The sequence below is a fragment of the Daldinia decipiens genome (assembly GCF_022478715.1).
Source record: "Daldinia decipiens strain CBS 113046 unplaced genomic scaffold F4813scaffold_5, whole genome shotgun sequence".
Classification (NCBI taxonomy): domain Eukaryota; kingdom Fungi; phylum Ascomycota; class Sordariomycetes; order Xylariales; family Hypoxylaceae; genus Daldinia; species Daldinia decipiens.
The window spans coordinates 399203-422342 of record NW_026054548.1 but is presented as its reverse complement, the minus strand read 5'-3'; the positions used below and the strand labels follow the sequence as shown (position 1 = coordinate 422342).

The 23140-nt window shown below is 47.2% G+C and overlaps 7 protein-coding genes and 1 non-coding gene across 8 annotated transcripts; 3 read left to right on the top strand and 5 right to left on the bottom strand.

Moving 5' to 3' along the window:
• Positions 1-2611: 2611 nt before the first annotated feature.
• Positions 2612-2721, top strand: F4813DRAFT_t36. Its single transcript has one exon. It is a non-coding gene; the product is annotated as a tRNA-Cys (tRNA).
• A 792-nt stretch (positions 2722-3513) lies between these two features.
• On the bottom strand, positions 3514-5172 carry F4813DRAFT_264034 (aromatic compound dioxygenase). Its single transcript, XM_049240294.1, has 4 exons — positions 4745-5172; positions 4168-4690; positions 3806-4074; positions 3514-3744 (listed from the first exon to the last, which is right to left on the bottom strand). The coding sequence occupies exons 1-4, from the start codon at positions 4989-4991 to the stop codon at positions 3587-3589; spliced, it is 1197 nt and encodes a 398-aa protein (XP_049102763.1). The 5' UTR covers positions 4992-5172; the 3' UTR covers positions 3514-3586.
• A 1206-nt stretch (positions 5173-6378) lies between these two features.
• F4813DRAFT_348330 (taurine catabolism dioxygenase TauD, TfdA family protein) lies at positions 6379-8074 on the bottom strand. The gene is made up of 4 exons (XM_049242072.1): positions 7498-8074; positions 7334-7440; positions 6785-7263; positions 6379-6687 (listed from the first exon to the last, which is right to left on the bottom strand). Exons 1-4 carry the CDS (start codon positions 7863-7865, stop codon positions 6565-6567), a joined length of 1077 nt encoding a protein of 358 aa, XP_049102762.1. The 5' UTR covers positions 7866-8074; the 3' UTR covers positions 6379-6564.
• A 99-nt stretch (positions 8075-8173) lies between these two features.
• On the top strand, positions 8174-10336 carry F4813DRAFT_348328 (general substrate transporter). Its single transcript, XM_049242071.1, has 6 exons — positions 8174-8784; positions 8845-9327; positions 9380-9390; positions 9452-9731; positions 9781-9943; positions 9997-10336. The coding sequence occupies exons 1-6, from the start codon at positions 8385-8387 to the stop codon at positions 10214-10216; spliced, it is 1557 nt and encodes a 518-aa protein (XP_049102761.1). The 5' UTR covers positions 8174-8384; the 3' UTR covers positions 10217-10336.
• Positions 10337-12437: 2101 nt separating this feature from the next.
• F4813DRAFT_263961 (glutathione S-transferase) lies at positions 12438-14625 on the bottom strand. Its single transcript, XM_049240293.1, has 5 exons — positions 14034-14625; positions 13821-13979; positions 13672-13759; positions 13132-13615; positions 12438-12950 (listed from the first exon to the last, which is right to left on the bottom strand). Exons 1-5 carry the CDS (start codon positions 14247-14249, stop codon positions 12665-12667), a joined length of 1233 nt encoding a protein of 410 aa, XP_049102760.1. The 5' UTR covers positions 14250-14625; the 3' UTR covers positions 12438-12664.
• A 165-nt stretch (positions 14626-14790) lies between these two features.
• F4813DRAFT_386204 (uncharacterized protein) lies at positions 14791-18020 on the bottom strand (the record flags this gene model as incomplete). Its single annotated transcript, XM_049246382.1, has 3 exons — positions 14791-15531; positions 15594-17580; positions 17641-18020. The coding sequence occupies 3 exons, from the start codon at positions 18018-18020 to the stop codon at positions 14791-14793; spliced, it is 3108 nt and encodes a 1035-aa protein (XP_049102759.1).
• Positions 18021-19442: 1422 nt separating this feature from the next.
• Positions 19443-21378, top strand: F4813DRAFT_263897 (uncharacterized protein). Its single transcript, XM_049240292.1, has 2 exons — positions 19443-19517; positions 19589-21378. Exon 2 carries the CDS (start codon positions 19927-19929, stop codon positions 20644-20646), a length of 720 nt encoding a protein of 239 aa, XP_049102758.1. The 5' UTR covers positions 19443-19517; positions 19589-19926; the 3' UTR covers positions 20647-21378.
• On the bottom strand, positions 20702-22219 carry F4813DRAFT_386202 (uncharacterized protein; the record flags this gene model as incomplete). Its single annotated transcript, XM_049246381.1, has 3 exons — positions 20702-20824; positions 20874-21969; positions 22020-22219. 3 exons carry the CDS (start codon positions 22217-22219, stop codon positions 20702-20704), a joined length of 1419 nt encoding a protein of 472 aa, XP_049102757.1.
• Positions 22220-23140: the final 921 nt, after the last annotated feature.

The window sequence follows — 23140 nt, the reverse complement described above, 5'->3', positions numbered from 1 at the left end:
TCCTACATACCGTATCCTGTTGTGCGACAAGAACGCTGCAGGCTCACTCGTCGTCCCTTACCTACCTACCCTTACCTACAGGTAAGCTACCACGGGTGTACCTTGGCTTGGTTCCGGTTCCCGGTAAAGACGTTTCCTTACGGTAAGAAAACTAATACGGAGGTGATTAGTCTTATTATCGGTCAGATACATGTATCGAATATTTGATACGGAATATACACTACCTATATACACTACCTACATACACTACCACAAGCAACATTCGAAATGCATTCGTATATTGGGCATCGGGCCTTTACTTTACAAGGCGTTAATAGACCTTGTCTATATATTAATTCTTGCCTATTGCCTAGGAGGTAGATATATATATTATGTAAAGGACAAAGTGGTGACGCGCATTCAATCATTATTGCATTGGGAAAACGCAAACCACGACACTTCCATCCCAATAGTACGATGCAGTACTACCTGGGGAGCACTTGCTTGATATTAAAGGTGACTGATACCTATTGGACGTGACTTACCTAATGTATATACATTACCTATGTAGGTACATGTAGGTAAGTAGTACAGTAACCGTTTGATACCTACATCAATGTAAGATCCCAATCGTTTTTAAACTGTGCTTGCAAGAAATCCGTTTCGGTTTGTGGCATAAGTACCTACCTCCTATAAATTATTATCCTTCATAGAAATACATCATACATCATACACCTCCGGGCCGAGATATTTCTCTCTAACTACCTACATGTACCTACCTCCTACGCACCTACGCACCTACGCACCTACGTCACCTATATGTGACCATGACCTGACGATCTTTACCGAAACCTCCCCCACTCTACCCCTCAACAACCGAAAGAGCCTCCCACACACGTGTAAGTCTATATTTGGCGATAAGCGACAAAGATTCACAGCGTCATTTACGGCCGTCGCAGCGTCTCGCGAAATGCAGCATTATATTAGGGAGGTAGCATTGACAAACGGCTGGCCAGATGATCATGGGGTACAGCTCACATGATTTCTAAATTGACCATTAACTAGTCTTTGCCTAACCCAGCGGCCTGCATCTTTTGTGTTGAGCTTTCCGAACTTTCTATTGCATCTTCTTCCTACATAATGGTGGGACAGTGCCTGGATGCAACCCCCCGACTGCATGTCAATTGTGGGGAAGTGCTTTCCCCGTGACACCCCCAGAGTACCTTTGTAGCCTTTGTAGCTTTTATGGTCGTATGTACCGAGGTATTTGGTCCCCCTTTACATCCCGTCGGGCAGGGTTTTTTCCTCTCGATAGTAAGCAACCCGAAGAGAAGAAAAGGGAGTGAACACCCCATTTGTTTTTGATGGAGCGTCTCATTCTTATCTATCGTAATGCGACTTCATCATCTTTAACAGGCTTCAGTTTTTCCGCGGCACTCTCGGCCATCAACTCAAAATTCACCAGAGCAGCAAGAGGTGAACCCTCTAGTCGAGCTAAACCTTCGGTCTAAAGTTTGCTGGAGCACATGAGCGACTTTCGAGAGTGGCAATTATACGTGGAGGGAAATAAGGAGGGTTGGCATCAATTCGTGAAAGGCTATCGGCCTTTAAAAGACGTTAGCCGCAATTCCGAAGAATATCAGCTGGCCTGAAATCGGCCAGCATCGAGGCGGTAAGGTATTGATCATGGGATGCCATTTGCGACTTGTAATTTTTGAAATTTATAATCTGCTCATCTTGCTGGATAGTTACTCGGCATGCATTTTAATCTAACCTTGGTCCGATTTTAGGTTATCAGAAATTGGCATTGGGGCGGGTTAACAAGAAAGAACCTCGGCTTGGACTGATTGTGGTGTGATGACTTCTTACGCTATGGGTTGTCGTACGAAAAATTCGGCGAAGCTTCCCTTGATGCGTTGTTCCTGGTCAGCTTTCTTATGGTGAAGAGTACAGAGCGTGAAGAGCACAGCATTAAGTAAGCATTATAAGCAGAATATAAGCAAAGAGTTGAGCAACTGTTCAAGAATATATACGATATCAATTAGTGATGCATATATGAAAGAAGGCGATAATAAAGACCTACGAATATTTCCAGCTAACTATGTAAAGTCTTCTAAGGTTGAGATAGAGTTAATGTAGAACATAAACTAACAAAGTGCACTGTTATACTACAATATAATACTGTGTGTCTGGCCTATCCTCTAGACTTACAAGGCCATAGCAAGAACGATTTCATGGCCAACAGCCCGTCACTAAGAATCGTTATAACATTATGAAGTATATCTAGATTGAGATACCTAATTATATTAACTCTGTATTCTCTTTGAATAGTATAGGATGACCAGGACTAGTTAGATTATGATGTCCTTCAAATTCTAGGAGCCAGCATTATGAAGACAAGAGAATAAGAGTAGCAAAAGTAAAGCTTCCATAGATTTGAGTATTATGTTTCTAGCTTAGATCAAACGATTATTATTCATGCCGGCCGTATGAGTCACAAATCCGTTGTGAGGAAGTATGCAATGGGGGTTGGTGTAAGGTTCTGTCTGGGGTGTTGGAAAGTAAGCCAGGCCATATGAAGTGTCATATCATATATATTTCAAATTAGCATAAAATCTGATACAAAATATAACATCTGGTGGTGAAGAGGGAACACGCTCGGTCACAGCACATGTCGAGGTGATAGTCCTGGATGAGATGTCTAAGTCCGAGAGGTCGTAGGTTCAACCCCTACCCAGGCAAACGGTCCTTCCTTTGATTCCTTGTTGGCTCTTACATTTCTTTAATTCTTTTTATTATCAGCACTTATTTCCTCTGTTGAGCTGGCTAGCATAGTGATGATAAAAATGAGAAGAAGATAATTGGGCCCTTATATCTGCCACGAGGTGGAACCGAACAACAGGGAAACAACCTTGTTACTCCGCGAGAAACTCCAACTTAAATACGGAAGCCTGTGGCTATAAATGCTGAACATACCCTTTGTTCTAGATATTTCATCTAAAATCCTGATAATACCAATATGTCACCAGGCGGATAGGCAACACTCAAACCAGGGTTGAGTGATACTCGACTTCTATACTTTACAGTTAACACTTAGTTAGCCAATGTTACTAGTTTAAGCCTAGTCAACGTACCTTAAAACAGTGCATAATACGGGGCAGAGAACTATATGTTAAATTACGAGACGGTTTTATATTCACTTCTCCATGACCTCAAGATGATTATTTTCTACTTACGCTATATCGATACCGCTAACTTTCAAAAACAAATGATAAAATTGAACTAATAAAGGCCGTTTAGTTCGCCTGGAAGACTATGGAGTCATCAAACTTGGCCTCCTACCAGGCGGAGTCATACTCAGGGGTAATTTACCAAACAACGAACCGACTTTGGCCTGGCATGTATCAATGAAATATATTCTAAGACCGGCCATTCTATTTAAATTCTTGCAAGTTTCATAATCTCATGCGCATATATGTATAGGGGTATATTTAATTCCACCGTCAAATCCTACGTTAAACTTATTCCTCGTAACTTGCCCATCCAAAAAGGGATCTATAGCAACTGTAGCGACTGGAAGTCAGAGACCAGCGGAATCCTAATCCGCTTAAGCACTAGTGGAAGAAGGAGGACCGCCGCTCATAGAACCGCTCGGGAACCCGCTAGGCATAGTCCCGTTCCCACCCGGGCCAGTTCCGTTGCCGCCCGCACCGCCGCCGATGCTGGAGCCGGTCGAGTGGCCGCCCTCGGCATCAAGGTATGCGGCTGCAATTTGCGAGTTAGCTCTCATACGATCACCTGGATTTCAGACGTGGACTAAACTAACCAACTCCGTAGTACTGGTCCTCGGTGTAGTCGGCAGATCCGTTAATGCCGATCTGGATCCAGGCAAATAGACCGTCCTCGATCGAGTCGCCGAGGTAGATGAATTGCGGGATGGGATCAAACGACTCGTCGGCCTGGACGATGGACCACATGTCTTCGTCGTTTGTAGTCACTTCTATCGTGTTGGTGTTGTACGGGTACGTCGCCTCGACCTCGACGCGTAGGTCCTCGGGCCAGAACAGCTGTCCGATGTGACTAACCGGCGCGTTCCTATTGTCGAGGGTTAGTAATGGTGTATCGAAAAGAAAAAGAATCGAACCGTTGAACTCTGGGATAGGCGGCTTTATTTTTATCGCAACTTACCACACGGAGATAGTACCGTTGGGCATTACCGTAGCATTGGTATGCGACAACAAATGTGTGTGGACAGCACGTCCGCTGTAGTGGCCAGGGAATATTGTCTCGAAGCTGGCGACGCCATCGTTGTCTGTCAACTGGATTCCTCGGAGGTAAGTAGAGTTGTATCCGCCCTCGGCGTAGTTTCCGCTAGTAGAGATGCCGCTGTAGACACCGGTGGCATTGCAGTTCCAGATATCAACTGCGACGGAAGGTATGGGATCACAGGTGTTGACGTCGATGTACTGGACCTCGAGGAACAAGTCGATACCGTCGCAATACTTGGCCTCCTTGACGTTGGATCTCATCTTCTCGCCGACAACATAGTACGGTCCGCCAGTAACTTCAGGGGATAAGATGCAGCTCGTGTTTCCGCTGAAGACTTCCTCGAGTGAGGTAAACATGTCGTAGTCGTAGGTCCCCGTCATGTTGTGGTTGACCTTCTCCCAGGCCTGAAGATCCGCGAGGTCTCTCTTGTCCTTTCTCGCGGCTGTGAAGGCCTCGTTAGTTCAACACGCATTCTAGTTTAACGTTCGGTACTAACCGGTCTGGATGCCGCGCTCCCGTCGGATTTTATTAACGGCATCGGCACGGCGCTTGATCGAGCGCGCCTTGAGTGCCTGAGCGGAAGCCGAGTTCGAGCATGAAGCCAGCGATCGAGCGCCGAGTTGAGCCGCATTGTCACGGGCTACAATCTCGCGCTTCATCTTGTGTGCATCGTGCTTCTCGCCAGGGTGAGCGGCGGCGTAGCTAACAAGAGCCGCGAGGGCTAGGTTGGAAAAAGCGACCATGATTATGATGATGATGAGCGAATAGAGGGTCTTCGAAAACGACGGACTACTACCGAACGACTAGATAGAGGATAAGTTGCTTAGGAGTTGGTGATGAATAAGAATGGCAACAGAGACAGCGACATGATGGTCTTTTATTATTGTTCCTAGAGGCTCTATCCACATGCGTGGCTCTCTTCTAGGTCCACCCAACGACGACTAAGGACATCTCTATTCGTAATGCTTGTCGTGCATCCTGGTACTGTATTGTCCTCGGTGACTTCGTGGCATACCAAGGACTCGCAACGATTCCTGGCTTCTCCATCACAATTGTTACCGTTGACCTCTCTAGTACGCTCTAGCCTCAGCCTTTGAGGATACCATTACGCGTCCCCTGCGTAGAGGTGAATGCATATGTATTGAGATATGAGAAAAAGCTGAGCCTCATTCAGGAGAGTTGCGTTCGCAGGGAACAGGGGGGGGACCCTAGTCATCTCGTCCGCCAATGAGGAAGGCAGGATTTTCAAATCCGCCGGACGATTCGACGATTCAAGCATCGTCATGTCTTCTAGAGCTGAAAGCCTTGAAACGGGACGTGGATGGTTTACGAATTCGACCCACATACACATCGACTGATACCCGTATCCGCATTTCGGTAGTTACCTATGCATAATACATAGTCCCGTTTAATCATCTAAATAAAACCCATCTAGCAAGATCTGATTCCGTGTTTCAATGTTTCGATGTTTCGATGTTTCGTGGGGTGACTATTTTTATTGCGCCTCCTGTGATCGCGTCGAAAGATGAACGCGTCAAATCTTCCATTCATGAGTCGTTAATGCTATGCTATGGCTTTGAAATGCCCGGGATTTATATCTCCCGCACTTTACACCGTATCGAGTGGATATGTGATGGGTTTGGGATACATACGGGTGCTTGCAGCCAACGAGCCCCATTTGTTCCACTGTGAGGATGACGAGTGAAGGTATACGTATATGCCCAGCGCACATAGGGGAGCCATAACACTTATTAGATTTTTTCTTTCTCAATTTTGCTAAGGACATATTTTGACTGCCGTTTTCGATAGAATGCTTAGTATATATGAGCTGTTATGCAGTCATGCGCGATCGACAGGCACCCATATATCCTTCCTAGTTGCGGTTAGTTGATATTTGCGTATAACAAGACTTGATTTATTAACTAACTAACCTAACCTAGTTAACTCTTAGTATGATTGGCTGAAATAACTTGGGTTGTTCCGCAAATGGTATGTCTAAAGTCTTAGTCGAAGTCTGATTGGCTACTTCTTAATAAATATAGGGTTTAGGTTAGGTAGTTTTATGTCTTATACTTGTACAGAGAAACATATACATCCTCATCTGTTTTAAGTATTGAGTATACAAAATAAGGCCATGCAAAGTATAACAATCTTATTTACAAGGTGAAATTTCGGAATGATTCTCAAAAGGACCATGGATGCTATACTAACTCGAGATAGGAAAATTCCACATCGCTTAAGAGGATATAACTTAGGTTAGGTACCTACCAAACTAAGACATCTACGATCTTCCACTTCTCTTATCATACGTGAGACTCAAAATCGTGGCATCCCTAGCGCCTCCCTCCTCCCAGTGCTCGCCGGGTCAAGATATGGCACTTCACCGATCCCCGAAGCCCGTACACCTGTCCTAATGCCCTCTACAAGATGCGTATCAGGCTGTTATAATAACCCACATTAGCAACGGCTATACGTAGACTCCCGCAAAGAAATAGGATAGATAGATAGGTAGGTAGGTAGGTAGGTAGGTACTCACAGTAGCAGCATGCAGAGTGCACACATTACTCCAGATGGCACAAGCCCCCCTCGTCCAATGCATCCGAGCTACGCAGTCGTGGTTCCGCGTGATAAGCCTCAGCGCGTAATCGCGGATCATCTGGTCCTCGTACGCGTACACGTCGTTGATGCGGCTGACGTGCAGCCCCACGCCCGCGAACAGCGACTTCCACCCCGTGACGGGGTGCGTGCGGACCACGGGGTGCGACGGCGAAAACTCGTAGCCCGTGTTGAGGGGCGACCCGCGGGGCGACGTGACGGCGTACCCGCCGGCCTTGCAGGCCGACTCGAACACGGGCTGCGCGCACGTCGCCGTCAGCGTCTCGAGGAATCTCTGGTACGGAGGGGAGAGCCGGTCGTACAGCTCGTACCCGGATACCCAGAGGGTGTCGCCGCCGGAGGGTGGCGTGTCTTGCATGCGGAGAAAGGAGAAGTCTGAGGGGCAGTTTTCGAAGAGGCCTGGAGGGATTGGGTATTGGTGTTTTGTTCTAAATAGGGAATAGGGAATAGGGGGGGTTGGTTAACATACTGTCGCTGTGCCATTCCCGGCCCAGGTCTCGAGGCTCGTTGGCCGAGCCGGGACGGTTCTTCATTGTGGCATATAGCTTTTTGGCCGCCTCGGAGTTGATCACATAGCTGAAGTTCTGTCAGCGCCATAATGGGCATAGAAGAGAGTAATTTCCTTCAGCCTACATCTGCTTGTCGGTGGTACCGTCTGCCATGGGGAGATTGTTGGGGTCATTATACAGGGGGTGCACGTGTAGCCCATTCTCGGGAGGTCGTCCCGTTAGCTTGCCAAGCAAGTCCGTGATGTGCTTCTGCTCCTCGATGGAAAGATCATCTTGGGGGGCTCTGAAGAAGACTACACCGCGCTCGCAGATGGTGATTGCAAGGTCTCGCAACTGTTCTTCAGCATTAGGCGCTTTGAGTACGTCCTTGAGCTTCGCGGTGGGGTATTCCCGGCCGATAATAGGTGTGCTATCGACATATTCGAGATGATCGATAGACGATCCCTTCTTTAAAGGCTCCCGTTTGAGCTTGTTCATAGAAATAGAACCCATTCTGTGCAATAAATAGTATAATATATCCTTTTTGTTCCACACGAAACTGCTAAGGACTCTGAAGAACTATTGAGTGACTAACGGGAGTGTAGATTCCGGTAAGCAAAGGGGAACCGGCTACTTATATTAACAAGATAATAGCTTACCGACCGATGATACCAGAGGATTCCCAAGCTACCCCAATCTATAGCACCGTCTATCGCTTAACTGTCTGCCGTCTAGGGTATGCGGGGGCAACCAAGGAGCTATATCAATTCTGGATATCGGCAATGTGAATCTGGGGAAGTTTGGGGTTAGGATGCGGAGATCTCATACCAACGGTTCGCTGCGAGACATCCTCAGGCAAAGACCCGAGGGCCGGGATATATAGTAGCGCGTCTGCTTCGTCGAGATAGGCAATTCATCGCCCATAGATTAAGGAGTCCTTCAAGAGGCAGCCCGTCCGTCCCTTCTTATAGACAGGATTCTCATCACTTTCATCTGTGTCTCGGCGTCAGCAAGACATATACTACTGCAACGATGGTGGCCGCTGCTATATCAGCAAATCCGCTGCAGTTGGATATTCGCAGTCATAGAAAGTGTCTTGCAATCTGTTTTGTTGTTACCATCTCGAGCTTTCAATATGGCCTTGACTATGCCCTCGTCGGCGGCTTCATGGCTATGCCTGGTTTCTTGAAAGTCTTTGGCTACTACGATGAAGCAGCTCACAAGTGGGCCATTGACCCAACTGTTCAACAACTTATTTCCTCTCTGATGACAATTGGAACATTTGTGGGCTCGCTTTCGGTTGGGCCGTTCAGCTCCAGGTTTGGGCGACGACAAGGGTTGTGGACAGCATCTCTCCTAAACTGTATCGCAACAGCAATAATGATTGGAACGACGAACCTCGGTGTACTCTACTTTGCCCGCTTCGTTCTTGGTAGGCCTATCATCTATAATTAACCCGGATTGGGATAGGACGTAGCTTATACGCGTATAGGAATCTCGGTCGGCTGGTTTCTTACTTTCGCCCAAGTTTATATCAACGAAGCCGCGCCCGCCCATCTTCGAGGTATTGCCTTCGCCGTATACCAGAGCCAACTCTCTATAGGTTCCATCGTCGGGGCCGCTATCGACTATGGCACTCACACTATGCTCGACAAGGAAGCCTATCGAATTCCACTTGCCATCTTCTTCGTTGCTCCGACCATCCAGACGATTGCTATGTTCTTCTTCCCGGAGAGCCCACGATGGCTCATGACACAAGGAAGAGAGGCAGAAGCTGAGTCGGCGCTTCGAAGACTCCGAAATAGCAATATTAAAGAGAATGAGTTCCAAGCCGAGTTTGAAGAAATCCGAACTTCTACAGCGACGCAGGCAGACCAGTTCAAGGGGAAGCACCTGTGGGTTGAGATGTGGAAGGGTACTAATCGGCGCCGATCTCTCCTTTCTATAGCTGTTATCTGCTTCCACTGTGCTAATGGTAAGTGATATCTTATGAAGGGATAGAATGCCGTGCTGATATTTATGCCCAGGTTCTTCTTGGGTAGATACCCCTATAAACTTGTGATCTAGGTAATAAGACTTGACTAACCTCTCTTAAAAAGCTGAATATTTATACAACTTACTTCCTCACTGTTGCCGGTGTAAAAGAAGCATTTTCGTATTCTACCATAATAACCTGCATGGGACTCATCGGTGTCTTGACTAGCTTCTTTGTCGTTCGTTATATTGACCGTCGTGTTATTCTTCTCGTCGGAGTAGCAGCCTGTGGTTTCTGCCAACTCGCGTTTGCGATCGCTTGGACTGTGGCCCCCGGAACAGTGGTCGCTGCGAAGGTGGTCATCGCCTTTATTGCGCTATTCACATTCTTTTATGTTGCCTATGGTAAGTAAACTATTTTTATTCCAGAAACAGCTCTCGCTAACTTGAATAGCGCCCTATGCTTGGCTCCTAGGAGGCGAATTGCCTAGTAATCATCTACGAGCTCATACTTACGGTGTGGCCACCGCGCTCAACTTCCTTGGAAACTGGTTAGGTGTATTTACCGCGCCGTACTTCATCAACCCGGCCAGCCTAGGATGGAGCGCCAACTATGGGTTAGTAATAGTAATCTCATGGTTGATCTTTCGCTAACAATGTAACCTGATAGATATATATGGTTTGGATCCAACGTAGTATTGTTCCTATTCACGTGGGCTTTTATACCCGAGACGCGCGATCGAACCCTAGAAGAAATAAATGAGATATTTGAAGCTAAGGTTCCGGCTCGGAAGTTTAAGAGATATATCTGCACAGGTACGGAAGCTGTGAGGGCAGCAGTCATTGAGGAAAAGAACAGAAGCAAATCTAATGTAGAGGAAGTCACTTAGGAAGGGGAATAAAATTACTGGCATAAAATTACCGAAGTCAAATGGTACTTCAACCCCTGATACATCAAGCCCCCTTTTCGAGTATTCAAAGAGAATAAATGCGCAAGATGTCAAAGCCTCAATATAATATAATATTTAATATCTACCATATCCAACTAGTACGTTAGGTCCTTAAGCTTTGTAGGGAACTTAGGTTTCGTACCTTGTACTGCACCTTAACCCCTTTTCCCTCAAAAAAGGAGGCTTCGAATGGAATAAATACCTACATATTAAAGAATAAGTTGTAATAGTACACGGTAGGTACTTCGTATTCAAATCATGAGTCACTCCTCTTGAAAAATCTTCACAAAAGATAACACTTGTGAGTAGGTAGAAACGGTTGTAGTGACGGCCGAAGTGCCAGCTGCAGCAACGAGCAGCTGGCGGTTTTGTATCGTACCGGCGGTCACTCAGACACCGAAGCTATTATGACGGCAATAATTCCAGACCGCCCTGACCGCGCAGGCAGATAATTATTTAAACATTTCGCCCCGGCGCGAGAAGCAAGAATTTTATTTTCCCTTTACAACTCCAAACTAATAAACTAACACAACAATCAACCAACCAACCTACCTCTTATAATTTACTCATTGGTTGAGTCTCACTTCAATAAAAGAGACAACTACAACGTCCTATTTGAACCAAGGATAATTTATTCACAACCCTAAACTTACTTATACTCTATCCATGTCAACATTCAACCCTCAGCAGTTAACATTCGCATGAGAAATGCATAATACCCTCATACAGTACATGGGGTCTATAGGCAGGGCTCAACCCTGTTATCATGCCAAGCCCTGCCCTATGCCTTTCGAAACGGCCTGTGTCTGCGGAACTAGGTCGTGGGGGGTGGTGGTGGTGGTGAGAGATGCGGAATCCGGGTGAGGTTTTCGGCAGCATACTATAATCTACAATTACAACTTGTCAACACTCAACTACGAGGTAGACGAAGATACACTCATGCCTGATGCTGAGTGATACGACGACCAGAAGAAGGATGAGAAGGATGACGAATATTATGAGGACGATGAACAAGGGGCGGCAGCGAGATTATCGCGTTCCATCTGCCCTGACCTACCCATGCTCCGCCTCCTCCTTCTAATATAAACTACCTAAGGTAAGCCAACTAAACGAAACAAACACACCTTCACAAGTCATTAACACTAACATCATATTCCCCAGATTATACTTCTTAACCTCCTACTACTAATCTCACCCTCTTATTAACCTCACCACAACACGCTAAGGAGTTTCCCCAATTCGCCATGTAATGGGCTTCGGCCTCATGACATTGCATCCTGCCGCCCCCTCCAACACCTAAACTAAACTAACCTAAATCAAGCCATAATGGCTGGACCTCTACGATCTAACGGCTCATCTCAACTCTACCCGGGTACCTAAGTCACTACAGCCTCCCGCTCCCTGGGAAAGGTCGAAAATGTATGCAAGTCCCAGTCATCTCTCTCCCAGCTCAACCGCGGGGAAGGAAGACTGCTGGCTTCCAGCAGCCAGCCCCTTACCCATGCCCATAGAAGGTGGTGGCTTCGGCGGTATTCTCGTCGCAGCCCAACCCCTAATACCAGCACAATTACCAGCACCAACTGCTCTCCTTCAACAACCGGACGTCTCGATCCAGGAGAATCCGGTAGAGGCAAGGGCGGGTGTGGACCCAATCCAGATTAGGGGGCTGGCGGCTCGGCTCGGGTAACAACAACGTTAAGATGAAGGATGTTGCGCTGGACGTCTCCTCGGAATATAGAGCTGATAACCATCTACCTAGGTACCTAACCTAAGGCGCGGCTACCCAGGAGATTCGAGCTCAAGGATGTGGGGGCTGTTGGTTGGGTTGGCAATGATTAAGGAAAGGAACGAAACAAAGAAGATGACAAGGAAAGGTCCAGGAATTGATGGTTTGGTAGTTCTGTCCAGCTTACCCGCCTGATTGTCTATCCTCATGGTGGCTGGCTGGCTTGGAGAACTTTGTCACTAAACCAATAACCATTAAAGCTTTCGCCACTAAATTAATAATTATTAAATGCTTTATCATTATTTATTGCTTATTGTCTCCTGTGATAATCACAGATGCCTAAAGAACCTCTTGATTTGACATATTTTCCGCCACGCTTTTGAATGGGAATGAATTGTGTTCTTTTTAATGATAGAACAGATAGCCACAAACCCTAACCCTTTCCCAGAAACACCTACCATTTGAGATCATGCTTCTTTTTACATTGTAGGTAAGTAAGAATAGTATGTAATTTGGCTTCATTGAATTCCCAACCGGTCAGATATAAAACCAACGAATTAGTACAGACAGGTACCTAAGGAGCGATGGATGATAGTACACACCACACCTCCATCATCCCATCATCCCATCATCCCATCATCCCCTACCCCCAAAGTCCATATCTACTTCTTCCCCAGCGCAGCCTTCACAGCCTCCACCTCCTCCCCAAGCGGCAAGATATCCGGGAGCGGACCTACCGGGGTGATAGAATGGGGGTTGATCTGCGTATGACTACGCGTGTAGTGGTTCTTGATATGCAGGAAGTTGTTCGTGTCCTTGAACGCGGGGTGCTTCCAGTACAAGTTGCGCGTGTAGTCGTGCAGGCGCGGGTACCCCGATCTGATGTCGCGTATGTTGCACTTGAAGTGCTGCACGTAGACCGGGTCGAAGCGGACCAGTGTTACGAAGCTGGCTATTGTGTTAGTTACCGTTGTCAATACTCGTGCCCCTTTCCTTTCCTTTTCCTTTTTCTTCTTTCTTTTTTTTAAAAAAAGAAATAGAAAAGAAAACTTATACATAGGGGGGCATCTCTGGTGTTTCCGCAAAAAGGGGTAAGAAAAGGGGTAAGGGGTAAAAGGTAAAAACTCACAGTCTAATATCCACCTCCGTCAACGTATCCCCAAAGAAATACGGCCCCCCCGTCTCCTCCAAATGCTTCTCAGCTCTATCCAGCGCCTCAAACAGCACCCTAACATTCCTCTCATACGCCTCCTGGGTAGTCGCAAACCCGCTCTTATACACGCCGTTATTAATATCATCGTACGTCCACTCGTGCGCCTCCTCAATCTGCGGCCGCAGCGCCTCGGGGTACAAATCGACCTTGGCGAACTCTGGCGGCAGCTGCTCGTCGAACGCGGTGCCGAGCATGCGCAGGATCTGGCTGCTCTCGTTGTTGACGATGATGTTGGCTTTCTTGTCGAAGAGGACCGGGACCGTGAAGCGCCCCTTGTAGTTTGGGTCTGCTGCGAAGTATAGCTCGCTTAAGTGCGTGTACTTCTCGTGCCCGGGAACTGGATCCGGGATCACGTTTTCCCCTTCGGCGTCCTTGTCTTCTGTAGTAGCGAATCGCCATCCTGTTGAGATTTTAGTTTTCTAGCCGTGGATACATGGTTTCTAGAATCAGACATACCCTTCTCTCCCATATTCCAATGCACGCTGGAGAAAGAGATGAAGTCCTCCAACCCCTTAAGCTTCCTCGCGATTAAGGTACGCGTAGCCTATTCATAGTTAGCCTGATGGCTCGTCATATACTAATAGGTAGAGTAGCAAGAAACATACCCAGGGACAAGCATAGCTAACGTAGAGGTGATACCGACCCTTCTCAGGCGGGAACTGCGCACCAGGCTCCGTAGAAATCCAGTTACGGAACGTGCTGCTAAGACGCTTGAATTCACCGCTAGGGTCTCCGGGCTTGACCCAGTCTGTGATCTTAGAAGCCTATTCCCCAAGTTAGAAACCATTGGGAATCATCTAAGACTAAAGTCATCTCACCATCCTGATTTGCTTCACGGGATTCGATGCTGAACCCGCGAGTATGCCTTTATCCTGTTGTTGTTTCTTTCCCCAGGTCGAATTGATTCTTATATTCAAAGCTGAGTAGCTTCCTCTTAACAGTAATCTAGACTGTAGAGAAGTTGAAATCAGACGTGATGATAACGATAGCTTCGCAATACGAAAAGCTGCGAAATGAGGAGTAATTATATTCATAAATGCGGGGAACGTCGACTTGTATGACTCCCCAAACCTAAGACGCCTTTTATAGCTTTTGGGTTTGAAGCTTTCTTCGTCGAGGAACAAGGCGTCTTCAAATCAGATGTTGTAGAAATGACGTGCGCTATGTAGCTCTATTCGGCTTTGTCAGAATCTTCCCTTATTCATGGCTTATACCACGATTACGGATCGTGACGTAAAATGTTCAAGTTATCCTAGCATGATCCTAGCATGACTAATCAGCTCTAAGAATGAAGGTGGAGTTGGACGGGAGCCATCTTGGATGTGGAGAAGTTCGTTTAACAGCTAGAACGGTCAATAGAGCGGCTTGGGTAAAACTAAGTCTATTTGCGACTAATTCCCTTGGGCATTTGCGGTAGAAGTTGTAATTTAGGTAAGCTCAAAAAGCAAATCATGCACTAATGGCGCATGCTAACCCTCTCCATACAAGACATCTATCCCCATAATCCCTAAAACTGAATTAAATGCACGAGTAAAATGCACCGCACAGCGCGTGGTATACCGGGCACCTAGTCATCTAGCGGATCTTGACCTTGATGTATGGCACCTCCACGTCTTCCTCATCCATGTCCTCAGCCACCATCTCGAAGATGACCTCCGTCTGGTGTTCCGGAATGGGCTTCTTAGAGACAGTCTCTACAAGCTGACTCAGCTTGAGCGGGTATCGCTCCTTTAACTTCGCGGGCGGGAAGAAGCTGGCGTAAAGCAGGCTTACTCCCGAGCTCAGCATGCTAATGTTAAGACCACGACTTTGGAAGTCCTCCAGCAGCTCAGTTAAGGTTATATCTTCAATCTCAAATCGATCCCAAATCTTGTCCAGCGTGACCTTGCCGTCCGGTCCCTTGTATTCAACCTTAGGGCTGGCAATGGGCTCGCTGAAGCCGAAGAACGGTAGCGCGAGGTTGATAAACCCGTTCTTGAATTGCTCGATATCATCTTTTCCGTCGATGATCTTGTACAGCTCTAGGATGACAAGACCTGTGACCAACGCGGTCGTGGTGGCGATAGCCGGGATAATCTTCCCGGCGATGAATTTCGTCTTGTGTTTATCAGCCTTCTCGATCTTGTAGTTGTCAGCTCGCAAGTTGCTGGCCGCTGTGATGAAATCAATGTGGTGATTGGTGTCGTCGTCCTTCTCGAACTCAACGGGCGTCAACTTAAACCCGGCCAACTCGCTAGGCGCCGGGAGGCTATCAACGATATTCTGTATCTCGCTGTTATCGTCAAATGCCGAGGCGCTTTTGTCAGAGTTCGGATCCTAATAAAAGAGGTTAGATGTGGCTCTTGTAAAATAACAATTAATGAATTGTGTACGCTTACAGGGTCGCTATCGTTGGCCTGGATCTTGACACCCGGATCGGGTGAGAAGTCAGGAACGATCATGTTATCCAACACCTTCAGGTAGAGGTCTTTGTTCACACCCTTAGTCTTGATGCCATAGTTGAATGCGTGGAGGTTGGCAGCCGCAACGATGAAATCGAAATGAGAAGGATTCTTAGGGTCAAACTTCAATGGATCAGGGGCACGTTTGGGGCCGGACCAGAAGGGAGTACCGCTGGAGGACACGGAATCTTTCGGGAAGTTGTAAAGGAGCTGTTGGATTGCGTTATTATACTGCTTCTCGAATAGCATTCGCGCCCAGATGACGCAGTCTTCAAAGCTAAGAGGCTTATCCGTTACAAGGTAATCACGGATCGTCTCCAGAGTCGGCTTCTCGTTACCACCTTGCTTAAGTGTTGTGTCAAGATAGTTGGGCTGAGACAGATACAAGTTGACTGTTTCGGCAGACTTTACGAAGGACGTCTCGAAAAGCTCGCGGGCCCACGCGATCGTGTGCTCAATCTTGTTCGGGAAACTTCTTAGAGTGCACATAGGGAACGATACCTCTGGCGGGTCCTGAGAGGACGAGTAGGATTCAGTTAGCATAGGGAGGACCACCTGTGTGTTTCCTTTAGTGCCGAGAGTACCGCTCTCGAGAAGAGGTTTGCGGAAGAAGACACATCGTCGGTCAACGTAAGTTCGTGCTTCTACGTTGTCCAGAGCGTTTGTGACTCCATCCAAGGAATCCCAAAATTTCTTGTCGAAAATGTGCTCGGTTTCGGGGCTGACACGGTCTTTCAAGCATTCAATGTGGCCTACGAGCTCGGGGTTCATAGCCTGCACGGCCTTGGCAGCGCAGTCGCTCTTCATCTGACCAACATCCTTAGGTCGGAACAGAAATTGACGGTTCAGATTGCTCTTCTCAATCGAGTCCATGTCGGTAACAGTAATCTTACCGTTAGGTCCTACACCTAGACCAATCATGGCCCAGTTCTTGAGCATTTCGCAGCCGATTGCACCGGCACCAACAAGGAACTGTTTGACATTTGCGATCTTGTCCTGGAATTCTTTACCAAAGACTGCAATTTGACCATCGTATCGAGATCCAATTGGCTTGCAGAGCTCCTCGGTTCGGGCACAGCTAGTAGGAAGAGACTCTAGCGAGTCGAAGTAGAACCACTGCTTGATCGGATGGAACTTTCCAGAGACGGCTTTTAGAACTTCCTGCGCAGTGAGACCTCCGAACAGAGCAGCCATGGGATTAAGATCTCCCTGGGCCTGATAACTAAGTTCTTTAATAAGCTTCTCGTCGATCTCAAGGTCCAACTTCTCCTTTTCGATGAAGGCCTTGACGGATGCGACGACAACAGCAGCATCTTCCTCGTTCTTCGGTCGGGGTAGACGACCCTGGGACTGAGCAAAAGCATGGAGCGCCTCAAATCCGACATGGAGCTGTTGGGGTCGGTCGAACTTGGCGAAGTCGGAAATAACGAATTCGGGATCACGGATAGCTGCAGAAATCGTCTTGAATTCGAGGAATTTAGGCATCTTGACCTGCTGGTAGAGACCTCCGCTCTTGTACTGACCAAGCCCGGAGACATCACCGATAGAAAAGGTGTAAGGGCCCTTGACTGTCACTTTCCTCGGTTCAGCGCCGTTCAAAGCCTCCATACCCTTGACTTCGGAGAATGAAACGTAGTCGCCGTCCTCTAAGCCGTGACGGGTCTCATCTAATGCGGAAACTAGACCCTCCTCGTCGATGCCAGCTACTATTCCGTTGACTGGGTTTTCGCCGGTTGCGTCGAGGCACGTGAATTCGCTACCAAAATCGCAGAAGATCGAGCCGAACAGTCCAAAGGTATCCGCAACTACAAAGTAAATACCTTTTGAATGGCAGTAATCGCCGATAACTAGCTGAATGTGGAGAGGGGTGTTGGTTAAGACGACAGCTTGGTACTTGTCAAATTGGGAGAGGTTGTCACCAAGGCTGTTTAAGCTGTGGTTAACCCATAGTACTATCAGTAGGATGGTTGGTTATTCTACATACCCAGGTGATTCATGAATGCCGACGGGTGTATAGGCATTCAACTCGGCGACACGGGGTGCTGTGACAGAATCGCGCGGCTTTCCAACATCATTTGGGCGGAGGAAGAACTGAGATGATAGGTCGGCGATGGCAACGGGTGTGGGGTCGTAGAGGGTTAGGCTCTTGACACCAGCAAGAGCTATATTCTTGGAGATCTCGACACCAAGGCCTTTCAAGCCAACAACAAGCACGTTGGATGCGCCCATACGCTTCATAGCCTCGTGGCCGAGTACATAGAGCTGTCGGCTGTAAAGTGATTCGTCGATCTCGCTTTGGCCAACGATAGAGTTGTCGACCTGGACTCGGGTGACCAGATCGACCTCGGGAATGCCCGAAGCCATTTTGGTATCCTGTAGGCGGGTTATACATCAGCACTTAGGTATAAGCAAGCAAGCAGATAGTCATTCAGGTCTATGTATAAAAGCCATCAGATAAAACAGGGTGGCGATGGCGCACGAGGGTAGTAGGTAAAGCAGATGGTGTGTCTACTTACGGTCATGGTTCTCTTAGGGGAGAAAGGCAGATCTCCGTTCTCGTGTTTGCGCTTCCCCAGTTTGGCGATATTTGCTCTACTGGAGCTTGCTTCTATGATACCTATGAGATGCGACAACGCAGGATACGGGAGCGGAGGAGGATGTAACAGAGGTTGGACGAGGCGACGATAGGAGGATGGGAGGATCAAAATGTACCCAAATAGAAGAAACCGACAACCCCACCACCAATACCAACAACGAGGCTAGGCTGACGGATCAATCAGGCGGATAGATACGAAATGACGTAGTTGTTAACTGGCCAAAAAGAGAAGTGTTGATGTTATAGTGAGAGGAAAAGACCAGCTTTAAAAGAAGGCGGTTAGTGTTTTAAGGACACCTTTTTGAATAGGTTCGAGTTCTTACGGCGACTGCAGTTTAATGGGAAAAGGGAAAAGGGAAAAGGTTACTAATGGAAGGCAAGGTGTAGAAAGCGTAGAAAGCTCTTGCAGGTTTCCAAGAGCTAGCAGTTTGCCCGCCAGGTGCTTCCATGTCTGAGGGCGGGCATGATTTCTCAGCAAATCATGTACCGTCATGGTGGGGTTAAGTGTGGCTTATCACCCGTAAGCTTCAGGTACTTCCTCTCACAGGTACATCGGGTGTGGCGCATATGTTGGTACCTAGGAACTCCTCTTCACGTTTCCATATAAATGTTACCGCGACAGTTTATTCCATATAATAGGCACCAAGTCCCTTTTCAGAAAGGCAGCTTAGGCTCAGTTTATTTTCCATTACTAATTATAAATACCTTACCTACCTATGTAAGTAGTTTCATATCCAGGTACATGTACTACATATGGATGGATGTATATACATGTTTACCAGGTACACTTGTATCCAAGCTTAGCTAAAATTCAAAACCACGATTCTTCGAAACCTCATCGTCCTACGTGCTTAATAGTGGTGAAACAACTTGTAAGAGTATGAGAATGTCTTTCCTCAAAACATCATGAATTAACCTTGCTCCACCTGTTATACAAGCCTCCTTATCATATATTCCCATTCGTGTATACCTTCAGTAAGGAAACGAATAAATGTCTTGTCACGTCCCACGTCCTGGTTGAGATTAAACCGAAACTGTCTAGTTTGAATTCATTCCACTGAGCCTCAGATTAATACTAGAAGCTACATGTAGAATAACAGCCCATTACCCTCAGCTAAACCCCCCTTTGCAGAAAAGCGTCTAGTATACGCACCCTGTTCCCAACCCCGAATAATTATATACCTCATCCTGTATGTATAACTGGCTACTCCTTGCCTCGGTCCAGTATCCATCAATAAAACCCCAATTAAGCCTCATTAAGTAGAGTCCTCAACTCATTCTATGTTCCATAAATCATCAATCGTGCGTCGTTGTGACGGGCCTCTCGTTTAATGAGCGTGAAATCTCGGGGGTATTGAATAATTAGGTATGCTTCCTGTACCATGCAAATGCTAAGTCCCTAGTAGAACCGTTATTCCTATACCGCCGCAGTGAGCGTGAGAATGAGTAAACCTGTCCGCGCGCTGTTTCATTGACGACCTTCTGGTATCATTCCATGTTGCTAAACACGTAGTTATTAAGGCAATATGATGCTGCGGCCGAGAAATCTAATTGGCCTGAAGGATGGATGCGAATCGAATATTTATAAGGGCTTTTTTCCTTTTTGAATATTACGTTAAATATTAAGTATATCTCTGAGTGTATCAGAGGAAGAATAATAATATAAGAGCGAGGATGGAATTAGACATAGCTCCGCCGTTTAAAACGGCGGGCGCCCCAGCTGTGGAAACTGGATTCGGCGCTGTTGTACTACCCGGTACTGTAGCAGGCGATGTTACCGTGGGCGTTGCCGTAGACGCGATGCTGCTACTCGCTGATGAAGTAGGAGCAGGTGCTGGGGTCGAGTTAGATTCTCCATTGCTGCTGCCGGTGTTTGTTGTACTCGACGTCTCAGTAGAGGTGCTAGCTCTCGAAGACGAGGAGGTACCAATTTCTGAAGAGCTGAGAGAAGAGAAAGTGCTCTCCGAAAAGCCAGAAGATATGCTTCCCGAAGAACCAGAAGAAGATATACCTTCCGTTGGACTAGAAGTAGAAGAAGCTGTGCTCTTGGAAGAGCTGATAGGAACAGTTGTTTCTGAAGAGCTAGAAAAAGAAGAAGAGCTCCCAAAGGAGCTAGAAGTAGAAGAAGAAGAAGACGTGCCTTCTAAAGAGCTAGATGAAGACGTACTCTCGGGTATAGAAGATGAGCGTTCAGATGTAGAAGACGAGCTTTCTGGCGTAGAAGACGATGTGGCCGAGAAAGTTGGTGTATTTGAAACTACACCAGTCGAGGTATTCGGCGCAGCTCCACTACCTGTAGACCCCCCAGGAGTGCTTGTGACCTCTCCCTCAGGGGCACTTTGGCTCGAAGAGACGGGAATAGCGTCGAGTGTATCACAGAAATTGAGCCATTGACTCATTCGATCGTCTGGGTAGTTCTTGGTACCGGCTTGCCACGTTCCCCCGTTATTTACAATGCAGGTCTGGCAGACTCGGCGGTACTGCATGAATACGGAGCCAGTGTTGCAAAGTTGGGGTATCTTTCCAACACTCTGGGCCTCCAAAACAGCGTTATTGCAAGTGGAATAACAAGCTGATGGTAACGATTGGTCGCGTTTATTAAAAGGTAGGAATTTCCTCACTATCGCCGTTGGATAGCCCGGCTCTAGTGTGCTCGAGGGCGGATATGCCGTAATAGTCGCTTGTGATTCATAGTTGCCTGTAGAGGTCCAGGTAGTGATAGTCTTACCCGAGATGGTTTCGGTGAGCGGCTCGGGCTTGGGAGGGACAAATATATCATAGCTTAACCCGAAGGCTGGCGGTGCAAGGTTAAAGTAGCCTTCCGTAGGAGGGAAGTACCCTGTTTCGTTGTCGCACCACCGGGCAGTAGCATAAACTGGTGCTGGTATACAATAGACCTGACTCTCACAGACGTATTTTTGATCCGGAAGATCAGGCCAGATACTGCACCCGAGTGGCTTTGGAGGAGAACAGAGAGTTCCAGGCGGGCATCCCCAAGTCAAGTCGGATGAGGCGTTATAAGCAGGTACGTTGAAGGCCGGAGAATTCGTCGCCGCGGGACAGACGGACGAAGTGACGGTGGTCGGTGGTGCTGTAGTGGTAATATACTCCGGTACTATAGTGGTAATAAATTGTGTCGTAGTGAAGGTCGTAGTACTTACCACCGAATCGGTAACTGAGATCTCCGAAACGGTGAGGAACGTAGTAGTAAATACCACTGTAACGAATGATGTAGTCTCTTCAGTTGCAGTCACGGTAGCAGTGTCTGTAGTTGCTGAAGCTGAAACGGACACAGCAGTTGTCGTTAGGGTGTCCGTGAGCGTCGACAGAATGCTTGTTGTATATATCGAGATACTTGTGTAGGTTGACGTGCTGTATTCAGTCGTGGTCAGTGTTCTGTCGGATATAACCGTGGTTGGGATCTCGGTTGTGAAAGTGAGAGTAGCCGTAGTGACAGTAGGTACGAGAGATGTATAAGTCGTCGTCGTAGTCTCTATATCAGTAAGTGTAGCGGTCGTAGTCTCCTCATCGGTAGTAGTGGTTAAAGAGATAATAGTCTGGTTATTAAAACGCGTAACAAAGACAGTAATGGTTCTCGAGTCGGTCACAGTCTTTGTATCTGTCTCCGTGTCTGTCTCTGTATCCGTCACTGTATCCGTCACTGTGTCCGTCACCGTGTAACTATAACTGACAGTATCGAATACGGTAGTAGTGCCGCTTCACCAAGTGTTAGCTACATAGATTCATATATGTCCCGTAGTACTTACTAGACTGTAGTAGTTTCCGTTTCGTAGCAAATCTCCGTAGTCGTCTCCGTAGCCGTCTCAGTAATCGTTTCGTAACAAGTTTCGGTAACTGTTTTCGGTTTACAGTAGGACCAATGCGCTTCGGAGAGAGAAGCTTGCGCTCTTGTGAGCCAAGTTAGGGCGATGGCCGACAAGGCCCCAAACCGATGGACCAAAACCATTATAGCGCAGATGAGCGTTAATAAATTGACTGTTTGCGCCTCGGAATGTTAAACGAATCCCCGATTTTAGGATATGTCTTCGTAGCGAGCGTCCGTCCTTCTAATAGCGAGCGACTCTTGTATCAAGAGCGTAACGGTAAGTTGAAAGGGGAAACGACCGATGAAGTAGATTCTTTATAGCTCTCAGCTTATATCTACGACCAAAATAGATACGGGCGAGGTAACCGAGGCTTTGAGTTCCTTTCAGCTAAAATCCGAACAACTAACCGGGCGATATTTCCATCAGCTAACTAGCATGGGGCCTAGTAGATAGACTTGTCCTGGACGATTCTCTTATAATTGAACTTCAACGAACGTCGTCAGCTCAGTAACAGGCAGCCGGTATACCCCTCCTAGTTCAAAGCTAAGACGTATCCTAATTGCTTGTATAAAGAGCTGTTATCTACGAGAAATAGAAGTAGAAACGTGGTTCCATGAAAAAGAAAGCTACGGGGTAGCTCTAAAAGAGGAACAGCAGCATGGATAAGGCTGAGAGCGAGAGTGGGCGGGAACAGCAATGTTAAGACGAGCCATTGGAATCGACAGGTACCAATCTTAGTTGCATATCAAGTACAGAACACGGATCAAGTCAGGTCTGCATGCGTAAAATCCCCACGATAGTCGTGTGCAACCTAGTACCCCTGCGAAGGAAAAAAAAGCCCGTCAGCCCGCCCAGTTGCATCCCTGGGCACAATTGTGTGGAGGAGGGTGCTAGGTAATGTATTGTACATCGATGTTTGTACCACTACCCCGGACCGCCATATTCGAGTTCTCAGCTAGCCTTCACGGCGAGTAAAAAAGAATATAAATATAAAATCATCTACTCCGGGTACTAATAATCTGTCTTGAAACATTGCGAGCAACATCAGACAACGTAGAGCT